At 47.9% G+C, this 17,759-nt stretch overlaps 1 protein-coding gene across 2 annotated transcripts in view; it reads right to left on the bottom strand.

Annotated features, from left to right (window-relative positions):
* Positions 1-17,759, bottom strand: part of PACS1 (phosphofurin acidic cluster sorting protein 1) — a 106,119-nt gene that overhangs the window by 84,168 nt on the left and 4,192 nt on the right. For both annotated transcript variants that reach the window (XM_069740244.1, XM_069740245.1), the window contains exons 2-7: positions 14,442-14,529; positions 12,080-12,169; positions 10,980-11,105; positions 7,762-7,906; positions 5,836-5,927; positions 3,352-3,432 (exon numbers count right to left, since the gene is read on the bottom strand). In XM_069740244.1, the coding sequence (XP_069596345.1) occupies positions 3,352-3,432; positions 5,836-5,927; positions 7,762-7,906; positions 10,980-11,105; positions 12,080-12,169; positions 14,442-14,529 (622 nt within the window). The remainder of the gene's footprint in view (positions 1-3,351; positions 3,433-5,835; positions 5,928-7,761; positions 7,907-10,979; positions 11,106-12,079; positions 12,170-14,441; positions 14,530-17,759) is intronic.

Genomic DNA, 17,759 nt, shown 5'->3' with positions numbered 1-17,759 from the left:
TCCATGTCCACAGCTGTGTCCTGAAGCACTCTAATGTCTAGGGGAAAAAAAAGACTGAAGACAGAGCTAAGAAAAAAAAATGATGTCAGGATTTCTTTTTTCCCTCTATTGGGAATCATTGGTGTGGCTCTTTGTACTGTTATGGCTGGCAATCAGGCAACACAGCGTGCAGTAATCAGCGCACATACAGAGATCTGGCAATAACCAAAAACAATAGGACGAGCTCTGAGACGTGGAATCTCTGTAGACTGCAGTACCTGATCTATCCTCACACAACTATAAGCAGCAGTGGATTGCGCCTAACACTACCTATGCAACTCGGCACTGCCTGAGGAGCTGACTAGCCTGAATATAGAAATACAAGCCTGACTTACCTCAGAGAAATACCCCAAAGGAATAGGCAGCCCCCCACATATAATGACTGTTAGCAAGATGAAAAGACAAACGTAGGAATGAAATAGATTCAGCAAAGTGAGGCCCGATATTCTAGACAGAGCGAGGATAGCAAAGAGAACTATGCAGTCCACAAAAAACCCTAAAACGAAAACCACGCAAAGGGGCAAAAAGACCCACCGTGCCGAACTAACAGCACGGCGGTGCACCCCTTTGCTTCTCAGAGCTTCCAGCAAAAGATAATAGCAAACTGGACAGAAAAAACAGAAAACAAACTAGAAGCACTTATCTAGCAGAGCAGCAGGCCCAAGGAAAGATGCAGTAGCTCAGATCCAACACTGGAACATTGACAAGGAGCAAGGAAGACAGACTCAGGTGGAGCTAAATAGCAAGGCAGCCAACGAGCTCACCAAAACACCTGAGGGAGGAAGCCCAGAGACTGCAATACCACTTGTGACCACAGAAGTGAACTCAGCCACAGAATTCACAACAGCAATAGTGCAAGTTCCACCACTTAAAAAGATGAGAGGCGTCTGTAATTTACATCATAGGTAGACCTCAACTATGGGAGACAAACTGAGAAAAAAAAATCCAGAAAATCACATTGTCTGTTTTTTTAACATTTTATTTGCATATTATGGTGGAAAATAAGTATTTGGTCAGAAACCAAATTTCATCTCAATACTTTGTAATATATCCTTTGTTGGCAATGACAGAGGTCACACGTTTTCTGTAAGTCTTCACAAGGTTGCCACACACTGTTGTTGGTATGTTGGCCCATTCCTCCATGCAGATCTCCTCTAGAGCAGCGATGTTTTTGGCTTTTCACTTGGCAACACGGACTTTCAACTACCTCCAAAGGTTTTCTATAGGGTTGAGATCTGGAGACTGGCTAGGCCACTCCAGGACCTTGAAATGCTTCTTACAAAGCCACTCCTTCGTTGCCCTGGCGGTGTGCTTTGGATCATTGTCATGTTGAAAGACCCAGCCACGTTTCATCTTCAATGCCCTTGCTGATGGAAGGAGGTTTGCACTCAAAATCTCACGATACATGGCCCCATTCATTCTTTCATGTACCCGGATCAGTCGTCCTGGCCCCTTTGCAGAGAAACAGCCCCAAAGCATGATGTTTCAACCACCATGCTTTACAGTAGGTATGGTGTTTGATGGATGCAACTCAGTATTCTTTTTCCTCCAAACACGACAAGTTGTGTTTCTACCAAACAGTTCCAGTTTGGTTTCATCAGACCATAGGACATTCTCCCAAAACTCCTCTGGATCATCCAAATGCTCTCTAGCAAACTTCAGACGGGCCCGGACATGTACTGGCTTAAGCAGTGGGACACGTCTGGCACTGCAGGATCTGAGTCCATGGTGGCGTAGTGTGTTACTTATGGTAGGCCTTGTTACATTGGTCCCAGCTCTCTGCAGTTCATTCACTAGGTCCCCCCGCGTGGTTCTGGGATTTTTGCTCACCGTTCTTGTGATCATTCTGACCCCACAGGGTGGGATTTTGCGTGGAGCCCCAGATCGAGGGAGATTATCAGTGGTCTTGTATGTCTTCCATTTTCTAATTATTGCTCCCACTGTTGATTTCTTCACTCCAAGCTGGTTGGCTATTGCAGATTCAGTCTTCCCAGCCTGGTGCAGGGCTACAATTTTGTTTCTGGTGTCCTTTGACAGCTCTTTGGTCTTCACCATAGTGGAGTTTGGAGTCAGACTGTTTGAGGGTGTGCACAGGTGTCTTTTTATACTGATAACAAGTTTAAACAGGTGCCATTACTACAGGTAATGAGTGGAGGAAAGATGAGACTCTTAAAGAAGAAGTTACAGGTCTGTGAGAGCCAGAAATCTTGATTGTTTGTTTCTGACCAAATACTTATTTTCCACCATAATATGCAAATAAAATGATAAAAAAACAGACAATGTGATTTTCTGGATTTTTTTTTCTCAGTTTGTCTCCCATAGTTGAGGTCTACCTATGATGTAAATTACAGACGCCTCTCATCTTTTTAAGTGGTGGAACTTGCACTATTGCTGACTGACTAAATACTTTTTTGCCCCACTGTATATATATTATTGTTATAATAATCTGAAAAAAAAAAAAAAACAATACTGCAGTACTCCTCCCTACTATTTCAGGATAAAAAGGTAAATTCCTTCTGTATCATCTCAAAATAAACTATAGAAAGATTAAAAATAAAGTCAAACCAACGCGTTTCGAGTCACTTTTGGACTTCCCGTAAATCCCTTTCTTGTAGTCTTCATTGGGGGGACACAGGAAATCATGGATGCGGTGTCCCCCAATGAAGCAAATGAGAAAACAAGTATATGTATCCTTTGGTGTAAAAGTTGTTGTTTTTTTTCCCACTCAAAACGCATTTGTTACACTTTGTTTTTCATTTTTTATCATATTTTGATATAAAACAATAAATTCCCTTTTATCCTGAGTGCTGGACTGCTTTATCTAGGTGTCCTAATTCTGGGAAGCTGGCCCCGGTCATTTTGCTCCGTGCACCAAGGACCCCAAGGATAGATTTTGGTTCCTATGGAGTAATCAGCCGGCCCACCTTTTTACAATAGTGCCTATTATCCTGTAAATTGCCTCCTTGACTGCAATCCTGAATTATGGTGACGTTTGAAACATCTGCTCTGTGACGGTCATCTGTGCCATCGGGCCTCTTCCCCTTCATCCTGGTTCCTCCTCACTCTTTCCCAACATGGATCCTCGGTCCTAGACTCCGGGGCTACCACTCCTGCACCAGCCACGTGCCCATCGGTGACCACTTCTCCTAGAGATCGGACCACATATATCGGGTACTTGTCCTCTGGTCGGGTGGAAGGTCTACTACAAACCTTGTGAAGGTCCTCAGGAAAGTGTCGCTCTGCTAATCGGTGACCACTTATCTAACTAGGGTCACAGAGACCCACAGGACAGTAATAGTAAAGCAGACTCACTCTAGTGATGGCGGATGAGGCTTGGATCTTTCTGCGTGACTTCTTCACCTTTCGGACTTCTTCATCCTCATAATAAAAATCCTACAAGAAATTGAATAATATTACAATAACTGAAGAATCCATGCAAGCCACGCTGTGTAAGCTTCTGTACATGTATCCACTGTTCAGGTGATCATCAACATAATACTGTCCCAATACATAGCAGGTGTCATAATAATAAACATATTAGAAAATACCTCCAATTAGAAATGTAGTACAGTTCTTCTGATTATCTATTTCTCTTTCCTCATGTGCAGGGCATTGTATCCCTGGCTACGACCACAGACAGTTGGTTAGTTAGAAAGTTGCTAGTGGTAGCAACCATGAATATCTAAGCTCAGGGCCGCCATCGGGGCATTACTGGCCTTACTGGTGTATGAGGCTTCCGCTCATCGAGCCTGATGAATTGAAGGTGGGGGACTGCAAATGATAATGAATTGAGGGTGGAGGGGAGCAAATAATCAATAATTGGGGGTCAGCGAGTATATGATGTATTGAGACTGGGGATGATGATGAATTTAGGGTGGAGGGTGGGGGACAACAAATGATAATGAATTGAGGGTGGAGGGGAGCAAATAATCAATAATTGGGGGTCGGCGAGTAAATGATGTATTGAGACTGGGGATGATGATGAATTTAGGGTGGAGGGTGGGGGACAACAAATGATGATGAATTGGGGGTGGGGAGCAGCAAATAATGATAAATTGTGTGTGGGAGAGAGTAAGTGATTTATTGAGGATGGGGGGGGAGACAAAATGATGATTAAATGAGGGTGTGGGAGAGCAGTTGATACTGTCTAGAGTGTGGGAGTGGGACAGAAAGGACATGACAATCAATTGGGGCAGAGGGGAGAATGTAAATATAATGAATCGAGGGAGCGGGAGGTACATAGTGGGGGGCACTGAGGATGCAGGAGTGTGACTGGTAATGAATTGGGGAAAGAGTACAGGTGTAAATTTATATATTTATTGGGTGGGGAAAACTGCTTTTCATACTTGGTGGGGGCACAGTGGTGGACTATAATTTATATTTGGAGTGGTGGGTGGCATAATAACTAATTATGTAATAATGGTGGCTGCATGTCTGTATTCAGCTGCGTAGTGTAGAAGTCAGGAAAAAAGTGGGGGATGTGCTCTATAAGCAGTGCTCTGCATAACTGTGTGATATTTTCTGCAGAGACAAGTCCTGGCTGGAAGAAGTGATGGGAGTCTGCACTGGATGAAGAAGAAAAGCAAAGATGAAGGACTTCAACTAGAAAAGTCACCGGTGAGTCAGTGTGTGTTACCTGTACACTGACACTATACATTGTACACTATATATAGAGCTCCTACGTATAATGTCACCGGTCATGCCTGTATTCCCTGTTCATTATACACTATATACAGAGCTCCTGTGTAATTCACTGCTGATCACTGTATTACCTGTACACTATATACAGAGCTCCTGTGTATATTGTTACTAGAGAACCCCGTATTTGTTGTACACTGGTCATATACAGAGCTCCTGTGTATGTCACTGTTGATCCCTGTATTACCTGTACACTATATACAGAGCTCCCGTGTATAATGTCACTGCTGATCACTGTATTACCTGTACACTATATACACAGCTCCTGTGTATAATGTTACCGGTGATCACTGTATTACCTGTACACTGACACTATATACAGAGCTCCAGTGTACAATATCACAGGTGATCACTATATTACCTATACAATATACACTATATACAGAGCTCCTGTGTATAATGTCACTGCTGATCACTGTATTACCTGTACACTATATACACAGCTCCTGTGTATAATGTTACCGGTGATCACTGTATTACCTGTACACTATACACTAGATACAGAGATCCTGTGTACAATATCACAGGTGATCACTATATTACCTATACAATATACACTATATACAGAGCTCCTGTGTATAATGTCACTGCTGATCACTGTATTACCTGTACACTGACACTATATACAGAGCTCCTGTGTATAATGTCACTGGTGATCACTGTATTACCTGTACAATATACACTGTATCCAGAGCTCCTGTGTATAATATCACTGGTGATCACTGTATTAACTGTACAATATACACTATATACAGAGCTCCTGTGTATAATGTCACAAAGGATGAATGCTGGTTGTATTATACAGCTGGCACCTACCTCTATGGCAATGAACAGAGCAAGCTCTGATCGCTGTGTGTGAGGTCGCAGGGCACCACAATCTTGGTTCCACTATGAGGAGACCATTAATTATTGCAGTATGCAGAAGAAGCGATCAAAAGGATCGCAGGATCAAGTCCCCTTGAAAGACTAAAATATTAGTAAATGGAATCCTTGAAAACTACAACACGCAAAAAAAAAAAAATCCTTCAGCCTGCAATGTTGATGCAAAAGAAAAAAAAAATCAATATTACAGTAATAGTAAGGAAACACATTGCTCACCGGCCCATGTAACGGGTCATCGCTCCCCTCTTGTTCTGAAGAGAAACTTTCATCTTCATCTTCGGAATAATTCTCGATATCTGGGGACCGGTCTGCAGAAACATTAAAAAAACCCTCAATATTAACATCTGCTGTATATAAATACCAGCCTTTTAGGTAAAATATGTTATGCCATTTCTAAAGAAGAAAAATACAATGATGTATCGAGCAGAAAGAAAATGCTATGAGTAAAGCAGCCAGAAGCAGCAGGATATCCAGCTATGTACAGGAGTAGCACAGGTTCGACAGCAACAAAATGGTAGGATATTTGTAATGGAAATTATTTAGAAAGTTGATAGAAATGAATGACTGATGGCCCATGCATAGGTTAGGTAGGGGCCCACAGCCTCTCATCTACTGTAATCTGCAGCTGGATATAAGAGATGTACCAGGCAGACCTCCGCAGCCCCGTACATTGCTTAGTGACTGGCGTAAAAACAATGATACATCTGCTCCACAGTGTGCTGGCAAGCAGGAATATACCATATTTTTTAGACTATAAGATGCAGTTCTTGTGTTGAGGCAGCAGAGCTGTGTGTGGGGATGCTGCAGAGCGGTGGGTGCGGATGCTGCAGAGCGGTGGGTGCGGATGCTGCAGAGCGGTGGGTGCGGATGCTGCAGAGCGGTGGGTGCGGATGCTGCAGGGCGGTGGGTGCGGATGCTGCAGGGCGGTGGGTGCGGATGCTGCAGGGCGGTGGGTGCGGATGCTGCAGGGCGGTGGGTGCGGATGCTGCAGGGCGGTGGGTGCGGATGCTGCAGAGGGGTGGGTGCGGATGCTGCAGAGCGGTGGGTGCGGATGCTGCAGAGCGGTGGGTGCGGATGCTGCAGAGCGGTGGGTGCGGATGCTGCAGAGCGGTGGGTGCGGATGCTGCAGAGCGGTGGGTGCGGATGCTGCAGAGCGGTGGGTGCGGATGCAGCAGAACGGTGCGTGCTGATGTAGCAGAACGGGGCGTGCGGATGCAGAAGAGCGGGGCGTGCGGATGCAGAAGAGCGAGGCGTGCGGATGCAGAAGAGCGGGGCGTGCGGATGCAGAAGAGCGGGGCGTGCGGATGCAGAAGAGCGGGGCGTGCGGATGCAGAAGAGCGGGGCGTGCGGATGCAGAAGAGCGGGGCGTGCGGATGCAGAAGAGCGGGGCGTGCGGATGCAGAAGAGCGGGGCGTGCGGATGCAGAAGAGCGGGGCGTGCGGATGCAGAAGAGCGGGGCGTGCGGATGCAGAAGAGCGGGGCGTGCGGATGCAGAAGAGCGGGGCGTGCGGATGCAGAAGAGCGGGGCGTGCGGATGCAGAAGAGCGGGGCGTGCGGATGCAGAAGAGCGGGGCGTGCGGATGCAGAAGAGCGGGGCGTGCGGATGCAGAAGAGCGGGGCGTGCGGATGCAGAAGAGCGGGGCGTGCGGATGCAGAAGAGCGGGGCGTGCGGATGCAGCAGAACGGTGTGTGCTGATGTAGCACAGATGTATGTCCTGATCAAACAGTTGTGTGTGTTGATGTGGCAGAACTGTATGTGCACATGTAGCTGAGCTGTGTGCATGTAGCCGAGAGGATATATAAAGCAAAGCTAAGTGTGTGTCCACTGTACATGCAGTAGTGATGTATATAATTGTGTGCGCAGTAAAGCTATATGTGTACATACTGCAGAGAAACACTAACATATTGTACCCTACTGATCCTACAAATCTTTACAACAACAGAGAAGCCTTAATTAGCAGGAAATAAGTTCTTCCTATTTTTTGAAACCGGGGGTGCGACTTCTAGTAAGGCGAGTCTTATTGTTGGAAAAATACAGAATGAACCACAGTCCCTCAGCATGCACTCAATGTACAGACCCACAACATGAGCACTACAAGGTATGTAAGAAATAAAACACCGACGCTCAATATCTGGTCGTACCGGACAATTTGGCTTTCGGTCCCTCGTGATCAATCGGCTGACTGGAGAGTGAATGGATATTGATCTCGGCAACAGGCAGAGACACATCCTTGGCATGGCTATGAAGAGACAAGACAAGGCCGCTCTCACTGGGAAACTGCAACACCTAAAAGAAGAGGGGAGACTGAGGAGAGCACGGAAAACGTCTTACCTTGTATATACAGTGTGTGTATGTCTATAGATGTATGGGAGTCAGCCACAACATTAAAACCCCTTACAGGTGAAGTGAAAAATATGAATTATCTCAGTCAGTTCTTAGTGTTGAAAGCAGGAAAAATGTCAAGCGACAGGATCTGAGAGACTGTGACACGGGCCAAATGGTGATAGCTTCACAAATGGGTCAGAGATGATCCCAGCATACGGCGAGTCTTGTGGTGTGTTTCCAGTAAACAGCGAATCATGTGAGGTGTTTCCAGGATGAGGCAGGTCTTCTGGGGAGTTCCCAGGATGCAGCATGTCTTGTGGGGAGTTCCAGGGATGCGGCAGGTCTTGTGGGGAGTTCCTGGGATGCGGCAGGTCTTGTGGGGAGTTCCTGGGATGCGGCAGGTCTTGTGGGGAGTTCCTGGGATGCGGCAGGTCTTGTGGGGAGTTCCCAGTGTGTGGCAGGTCTTGTGGGGAGTTCCCAGTGTGCGGTAGGTCTTGTGGGGAGTTCCCAGTGCGCGGTAGGTTTTGTGGGGAGTTCCCAGTGCGCGGCAGGTCTTGTGGGGAGTTCCCAGTGCGCGGCAGGTCTTGTGGGAAGTTCCTAGTGCGCGGCAGGTCTTCCAGGGAGTTCCCGGGATGCAGCAGGTCTTGTGGGGAGTTCCCGGGATGCAGCAGGTCTTGTGGGGAGTTCCCAGTGTGCAGCAGGTCTTGTGGGGAGTTCTCAGTGCGCGGCAGGTCTTGTGGGAAGTTCCCGGGATGCAGCAGGTCTTGTGGGGAGTTCCCGGGATGCAGCAGGTCTTGTGGGGAGTTCCCGGGATGCAGCAGGTCTTGTGGGGAGTTCCCAGTGTGCAGCAGGTCTTGTGGGGAGTTCTCAGTACGCGGCAGGTCTTGTGGGGCGTTTCCAGTGTGCGGCAGGTCTTATGGGGAGTTCCCAGTTTGATGCAGGTCTTGTGGGGAGTTCCCAGTGCGCGGCAGGTCTTGTGGGGAGTTCCCAGTGCGCGGCAGGTCTTGTGGGGAGTTCCCAGTGCGCGGCAGGTCTTGTGGGGAGTTCCCAGTGCGCGGCAGGTCTTGTGGGGAGTTCCCAGTGCACGGCAGGTCTTGTGGGGAGTTCCCAGTGCACGGCAGGTCTTGTGGGGAGTTCCCAGTGCGCGGCAGGTCTTCCAGGGAGTTCCTGGGATGCAGCAGGTCTTGTGGGGAGTTCCCAGGATGCAGCAGGTCTTGTGGGGAGTTCCCAGTGTGCAGCAGGTCTTGTGGGGAGTTCTAGGTACGCGACAGGTCTTGTGGGGCGTTTCCAGTGTGCGGCAGGTCTTATGGGGAGTTCCCAGTTTGATGCAGGTCTTGTGGGGAGTTCCCAGTGCGCGGCAGGTCTTGTGGGGAGTTCCCAGTGCGCGGCAGGTCTTGTGGGGAGTTCCCAGTGCGCGGCAGGTCTTGTGGGGAGTTCCCAGTGCGCGGCAGGTCTTGTGGGGAGTTCCCAGTGCGCGGCAGGTCTTGTGGGGAGTTCCCAGTGCGTGGTAGGTCTTGTGGGGAGTTCCCAGTGCGCGGCAGGTCTTGTGGGGAGTTCCCAGTGCGCGGCAGGTCTTGTGGGGAGTTCCCAGTGCACGGCAGGTCTTGTGGGGAGTTCCCAGTGCGCGGCAGGTCTTGTGGGGAGTTCCCAGTGCACGGCAGGTCTTGTGGGGAGTTCCCAGTGCGCGGCAGGTCTTCCAGGGAGTTCCTGGGATGCAGCAGGTCTTGTGGGGAGTTCCCAGTGTGCAGCAGGTCTTGTGGGGAGTTCCCAGTGTGCAGCAGGTCTTGTGAGGAGTTCTAGGTACGCGACAGGTCTTGTGGGGCGTTTCCAGTGTGCGGCAGGTCTTATGGGGAGTTCCCAGTTTGATGCAGGTCTTGTGGGGAGTTCCCAGTGCGCGGCAGGTCTTGTGGGGAGTTCCCAGTGCACGGTAGGTCTTGTGGGGAGTTCCCAGTGCGCGGCAGGTCTTGTGGGGAGTTCCCAGTGCGCGGTAGGTCTTGTGGGGAGTTCCCAGTGCGCGGCAGGTCTTGTGGGGAGTTCCCAGTGCACGGCAGGTCTTGTGGGGAGTTCCCAGTGCGCGGCAGGTCTTGTGGGGAGTTCCCAGTGCACGGCAGGTCTTGTGGGGAGTTCCCAGTGCGCGGCAGGTCTTGTGGGGAGTTCCCAGTGCGCGGCAGGTCTTGTGGGGAGTTCCCAGTGCGTGGTAGGTCTTGTGGGGAGTTTCCAGTGCGCTGCAAGTTTTGTGGGGAGTTCCCAGTTTGATGCAGGTCTTGTGGGGAGTTCCCAGTGCGCAGCAGGTTTTGTGGGGAGTTCCCAGTGCGCGGCAGGTCTTGTGGGGAGTTCCCAGTGTGCGGCAGGTTTTGTGGGGGGGTTCCTAGTGCGCGGCAGGTCTTGTGGGGGGGTTCCTAGTGCGCGGCAGGTCTTGTGGGGAGTTCCCAGTATACATTGGTTAGTAATTACCAAAGGTCCCAAGAACAATTGTCATAAGGCACTTTTCATTCTCTGTTGCTTCTTTCCACAGACTTCCTACTGGATGTGCTGGAAAAACAAGTCTGATATACTGAGGTCGCACCTTGCAGACTGCAGGACAAGGATCTGCTGCTGTCGCCTTGGTGCCAGTAGCCGCAGCACATCTTCAGAGGATTGGTGGATTCCATGCTGTGAAGGACTGGAGTCTCTGTGGCGGCACGAGGGGCTCCGTCACCATATTAGGCTGACCGTTTTCATGTTATGGCTGATGTATATACAGTAGAGAAGCTTCAGCAGGAGGCTCCGGCAGAACACAAGGGAGAAACCTCCAAATGTTTTTAGTTACGGAATTCAGATTTTACTGAAAATATACTAGACTTATATATTGAAATAAAAGTTTATTTAAGCTAATAACCAGATTTGTCCCAAAATTTCCACTGTTTTGGTAACTTACAAGACTTAATGGACCTAAATGTTGGGAAGATGCATACACAACAACAGTATCCCAAATCTTACCCTTCGCAGACCAGGAAACTCTTTTTTGCTACCACGAGACCCCTATGGCTCTTACCTCCGCCATATTGATGACCCCCACAGCCAGGCTTTTATATCCCAGGATGGTACGGTTCTTGTATCGCTTTCGTCGCTGCAGCATGATCTGTAAGCGGTTTGCATTCCTCTTTAAAAAGTGCGGATACTAAAAAGAAAGCCAACAGGGGACGTAGTTATCGATAGACACGGACCTGATGGGGGGGGCTTGGAAGACCCGTCTGATGGGTACAGCACTGAGTTTTCCCAACTATATAACTTTTATGGGAACACATAGACTATTACAATTCACACCATACTGACCGGACAGTCCTCGCAGCCCCCCATCAGGCTAGCCTAGCTGTATGGATACAGGTAGCGTGCACATCCTGGCAAAAATGCATTCTGGGGGCCAATCTCGGCCCATCTCAATGACTTCAACCAATCGGTGCTAGTCTACGGCCCTATTCACGCAAGAATATGGACGATTCCATGATTTTTATGTCACCGACATAAATAATCCAATCTCCTGACTGAGAAGCTTTTTCCTCGTTCATCAAACGATCCCCAGGGTCAACAACCTGGGTAGAAAGATTCTTATAGAAGCTCGTTCACCAATTCTGGGACCATCTAAATACACCTTAAAGGGATTATCCTATGAAAACAAGTCATCCCCTATCCACAGGACTTGTTGATTGGTGGGGTCCGACCGCCGCGACTGATCGGAGAACTTTAGAATAGAGCATGCCGCCAAATCATTTAGGGGGATGTAGAGCGTTCTCAGCCTCTTCCAGTAGCCCAATAGAAAATGAATTGAGCAGTGCTCCATCCAACCAGACACTTATCAGTAGTCGGCCCCCCACCGATCAGTAAGTGGTCACTGGACAACCCCTTTAAACGTGCATCACCAGCACATAAACACAACCCCAACTTCCCGAATGTTTATGAATACGCCGATAACCGGGTCCCATCATTCCATTGTTAAACGGCTGTGCCTCTACACCGTGTGATCCTGTGAAAGTGTCGGACCCCAACTGGTAACGCTCAGAAGCTCCTAGGGTTCCAGGAGGAACAAGAGGAGCGGCACCGAGCACAGATCTAGTGGAAAAACTCTTTAAGTCTGCAATAAACTCTGAATCTCACCTGCAGCGAGAACGTGAGCTGTAGTTCTGTCTCTGACACCCCGCTGGTAGGGAGAGAAATTTCATTTGAACGAAGAATTCGTTTTGATCCCTAAAACCATAAAAGAAAAAAAAATGGTCATATTCTGATGAAAAAAAAAACAACAATATCAATATTAACCCGTTTTAATTCTTTTAACCCCACATTATTCTTTTGAGTCAGAACTTTTTATTTTCCATCAGGAAAGAGACGTTGGTTAATTTTCCGACAGCGTCATTGTAGGGGTTAATATAAAATTTTGATTGTTGCATCTAAGGGGTTAAATGTGCAAAAATCTGAGTTACAGCGGTGTCCGCTCGAATATCCAGAGGTGACAGCTCAGCCCCACTGCAGAAAGTGAAGGCGACGATCCTGAGCCCCGTCCATCCCTGTGCCTTGTCCATCCCTGTGCCTTGTCCACCCCTGTGCCTTGTCCAACCCTGTGCCTTGTCCGTCCCTGTGCCTTGTCCGTCCCTGTGCCTTGTCCATCCCTGTGCCTTGTCCAACCCTGTGCCTTGTCCAACCCTGTGCCTTGTCCATCCCTGTGCCTTGTCCATCCCTGTGCCTTGTCCATCCCTGTGCCTTGTCCATCCCTGTGCCTTGTCCATCCCCTGTGCCTTGTCCAACCCTGTGCCTTGTCCAACCCTGTGCCTTGTCCATCCCTGTGCCTTCTCCATCCCGTGCCTTGTCCATCCCCTGTGCCTTGTCCATCCCCTGTGCCTTGTCCATCCCCTGTGCCTTGTCCATCCCCTGTGCCTTGTCCGTCCCTGTGCCTTGTCCGTCCCTGTGCCCCGTCCGTCCCCGTGCCTTGTCCGTCCCTTGTCCATCCCCGTGCCTTGTCCATCCCTGTGCCTTGTCCATCCCTGTGCCTTGTCCGTCCCTGTGCCTTGTCCGTCCCTGTGCCTTGTCCGTCCCTGTGCCTTGTCCGTCCCTGTGCCTTGTCCATCCCTGTGCCTTGTCCATCCCTGTGCCTTGTCCATCCCTGTGCCTTGTCCAACCCTGTGCCTTGTCCAACCCTGTGCCTTGTCCAACCCTGTGCCTTGCTGTTAACAACTTACAAGTAGGGACAGAATATCTAGATTCATCTATACTGTGCAAAAGCTTTAGGCAGGTGTGGAAAAGATGCTATAAAGTAAGAAAATAATGCTGTGAAAATAGTATCAATAGTTAATTTATATCAATGTAGATAAGATCACAATTTGGTGGCCGCCCTTTTCCTTCTTCAGTTCTCATAGGTCACTTTTATTTGCACACAGTGTTTGAAGGAAGAAGATTGCTCCAAACATCTTGGAGAACTGACCACAGATCTTCTGTAGATGTCACTTATGCAAATCCTTCAGTTTCTTCATATAATCCCAGACAGACTGGATGATGTGAGATCAGGGCTCTGCGGGGGCCGGATCATCACTCCCAGGACTCCTCGCTCTTAATGACATTTCCTGGATGTTTGGGGTCTTTGTTCTGCTGCAGAATAAATTTTGCACCAATCGGTTGCCTCCCTGATGGTGTTACATAATGGATAAGTATCTGCCTGTATTTCTCAGCATTGAGAACATAATTAATCCTGACCAAATCCCCAACTCCATTTTTAAAATGCAGTCCCTGTACCTTCTTTGACTCTCATTATTGTGCCGCTCTCCAGACCGGAGGAGAACAAACTGTCTTGTGTTACAGCTGAATATTTCACATTCCGACTCGGCACTTGCTGACATTTTTCTGCACCCATTTCATATACATTTGCGAATAGTTGAGTAATTTGGCCTTGTTGCCATGTGGAAGGTTTGAGCTTTTTGGCTGCAATTCTTCTTTGAAGACCACTTCTGGCCGGACTTCTCCAAACAGTAGATGGGTGGACATGGGTCCCTCTGCCAGTTCTGAGTTGATGGCACGGCTGCGCATCGTCCCATTTCGAAGGCTATAGAATTGATGTCGTTGTAAGGCATCCTCACTCTGCAACTTTTTCTCCACACCTACCTCAAAAAGACCACGCAGATGTCTAACTACCAAAGGGGGACTGCCCAAAGCCAAGAAACCCCTTAAATTACCCTTGTTTTACGGTCTACAGCCCCCCACACTCCAGACCAATGTTGGCAGAAGCCTTCAAAATTGAAGGGATCACTCTAGAGTCTAAAGTGTATTGGGGACTCTTGACAGATGAGAAGATTCTGGTATGTCCCATTTCCAAAGGCCGATACTTTCGTAAGTCAGAGAGAACACAGGAGCTCGGCCAGCTAAGTGTTCCTGTGTATGGGGAGGTCGGGGGACATAGCCAAGGGCATCACGATCACTTGATGACAACTGTGGGCTTAACGTGCGCACATCATAGGTGAGGAGCTTGTTTTACCTGCAACTTCACAGCTATAACTACGGACGGTAAATCTTTATCCAGATCCTTCAGCATGACCAGCTTCCGCAGCGTCAGAGAGAAGAGCCTGAGAAGAAGACACATCCTGAGTCAGTGATCGTCAGCAAACAAAAAACGAAACATTGGATGAGCAATGTAGAGGAACATTGCCGGGAGGGATGGGACCTCCCCAAGAGCACAACATGGTAAGGAATGTCATGTACATCGTAAGCTGGTAGAGTCCAAGACAGGATCCCAAGGGCCTAAAACCAAGATATTATTAGCTTTATTCATGTGTTTTTAATGGTGAGAGTGAAGGAAACCACGGCGGAATCCCTCCGGGGGTGAGGGGCTTCCGTCCCAGAAGAAAAAGTTTTGAAGATTAACTTCAAACTGTTCAATCCTTATCTCCTCCAAGATCATCTGTAAGGAGTGAGAAGAGGCTTCCTACGTTAGATCGGTGAGGTTCGGCTGACTTTACTGTATGGGGTGGAGGGGGGTGTAAGGGATTGTACAGGACTATTTTATTTTTACTATGGACCTAAAAAGTAACAGACAGGTAGTCACTAACACAGGCAACTACCTTCCTGTTTATCTGGCACCAGCTCAGAGCACTCACCGACCGCTCCTGCCGGCGATCCAGCTGCTCCATGATGAGAGCGGCTCTTCTTCTGATCTATTCTGTCCATGGGGTGCGACTTCTGACGTCATGCTGATTGACAGCTGCCTCTCCGCAGTTAGGCAGTCGGCTGTCAATCAGCATGACGTCAGCAGTCACACCCCATCCACAGAACAGAGAGGAAGACAAGCTGCTGTTCCATCAATGTGATGCCACGAGTGTGTCACGTGCTCAAAGAAGATGTGGGGTTAGAAGAACTCTACGTATTGTGAATCGCAGATCTTCCATTTAGCCTGTGTGTTTGTGTCCCATATTAAATGGATTTTGTTTCCTTTGGTGCTGAAGAGGTTAACGACCCTTTCTATGCTGGTGAGAAACTTGCCGCTCCATTTCAGCTGCTTCTGATCTGGTCATTACCTCTCCCTAAAAAATCTGGCCAGACCTTCTCTGTCTTGCCAGTGAAAGCTGTGCTTCCTAACTCCTTGGAGACGCTGTGCTGAATTGGAAATCGTTGTTGCTACTGGACATTGTTGCTGTTTTGGGGTGTACGCTTTCCTCATGGTCCTATTCCTATTTGGCTGGAGCATTCCTATCCTTACCTATATACCTCTCTACCTTAGGTGAGTGTTTGTATGTTTGTTCCTTTATGTTATCCCTGTAATGTCTTTGTGTCTTGTTTACCTTACATTTCTGTGCCATGCCTCATGGGGTGGGTGTACCAGAAGCATAGTAAGGTCGGAGACTCGGGCCTCTCTACCATCAAGAGTACCTCTGCAATAGGGATACTTAGAGTCCCAGTTCCAGGACAGTTTGAGGCCCCCCTTCCTTACCAAAGACCATCACAGCATGACCCGTTACATCAGAGGAAGCTGCCGATTCTCCGGCAGGAATGGTCTGTGATCGCAAAGATCGGCGTCAGACACAACTGGCCATTTAGTTCTTAGGCACATAGTAAAAAAAAAATTAAATGGTCCTGGATATTCCCTTTAAGTATGATACTTTAATATTTGCAGGTAATATGAAGTGTAAAGAGCAAAACAAACCAATGAGAGAAATGAGCGGGCGCATCAATGGTTTGGTAGAATAAGAAAATAAAAGAACAGGGCTAAGGAGCTTCAAAATGCCTCTAGGCAAAGAGCACCGTAACTGTGGAGGATGATAGGAGTAGTCTATTGCTGATGAAGAAAAACCCTGCACAGCAGCGGGGCGGAGATGGGCACCAGAGGAGGAAATGTGGAGGGCAACAAAAGCCTAAAAAAAAAGGGAAGACCTCAACACAGATTGCAACAGAACTCCATAAAAGAGCAGGTCCAGACAATTCATCACAGATGCCATTATGTTTCATGCTGCGGGGAATGGTGGTCACCGCAGCATACATAGTATTGTGGCTTCCATAATGGACGCAATGAGCATAGCCTTAAAGGGGTCCCTCTATGTAACTACAGGCTGCTGAGCACTGACAATGAGAGACGTGCACACCGTCACCCCTGTATTTGCCGCGGTCACGTGACAACGTCTCATCCATCTTGTCTCAATGTTCTATTCAGAGAAGAGCAGGAGAATCTAATCGGTACGTGACTGATTGTATGGAGACGCCCTACATGCGTCACGCCGCTCACTTGTACTGTGAATAAAGGAGAGTTGGGATAGGGGCTCAGAGAGTAACTGACTCAGACTGAAAACCCCTTTGAGAGCCCGCACCCTCTGTAACAGCATCTCTCAGACAGGAAAGTCAGAAACCCATAAGTGCTAGAATGATGGAAATAAACGAGTCCAAAGAAAGAAATAATCAGGATCCAAATACAGTCATGGACAAAAGTAAACAAAGTATTTCTCCCAGACAATTATTGCAGTTACACATTTTGTTATAGACGTGCTTATTTCCTTTGTATGTATCGGAACAACACAAAAATAACAGAGATAAAAGCCAAATTGGACATAATTTCACACAAAACCCCAAAAATTGGCCAGCAAAATTGTTGCCATCCTCAACTTAATATTTGGTTGCACAACCTTTAGAATAAATAACTGCAATCAATCGCTTCCTATAACCATCAACAAGCTTCTTACTCTTCTCAACTGGAATTTTGGAAAACTCTTCTTTTGCAAACTGCTCCAGGTCATTCATATTTGAAGGCGCCTTCTCCCAACATCAATTTTAAGATCTCTCCACAGGTGATCAATGGGATTTAGATCCGGACTCATTGCTGCCTCTTCAGAACTCTCCAGGGCTTGGTTTCCATCCATTTCTGGGGGCTTCCTGAAATATGTTTGGAGTCATTGTCCTGCTTGTGATCCATGACCTAGGACGCAAACCCAGCTTTCTGACTCTGAGCCCCAAAATCCTCTGGTAATCTTCAGATTTCATCATGGCATCCAGTGTCTGAGGCAGCAAAACAACTCGAAAACTTCTTTGAACCTCCACCATATTTGACTGTAGGTATTGTGTTCTTTTCTTTGGAGGCCTCATTTCATTTTCGGTAAACAGTACAATGATGTGCTTTACCAAAAAGCTCTATCTTGGTCTTATCTGTCCACAATATAGTAGAGAAAATTGGTTTGCACTCAAACAAAACAAAGTGGGAGAGGTGCCAGGGGCATAGGTGTTAACCTAATAAATCCTTATAGAAATATCCACCACACTCTCCAAGTATAAATTGCAAGGTGATAGGTAGATGACATCACTGAATAAACGGTCC

Source organism: Ranitomeya imitator, chromosome 9 (assembly GCF_032444005.1).
Source record: "Ranitomeya imitator isolate aRanImi1 chromosome 9, aRanImi1.pri, whole genome shotgun sequence".
NCBI lineage: Eukaryota > Metazoa > Chordata > Amphibia > Anura > Dendrobatidae > Ranitomeya > Ranitomeya imitator.
This window is presented reverse-complemented; position numbering and strand designations above follow the sequence as displayed.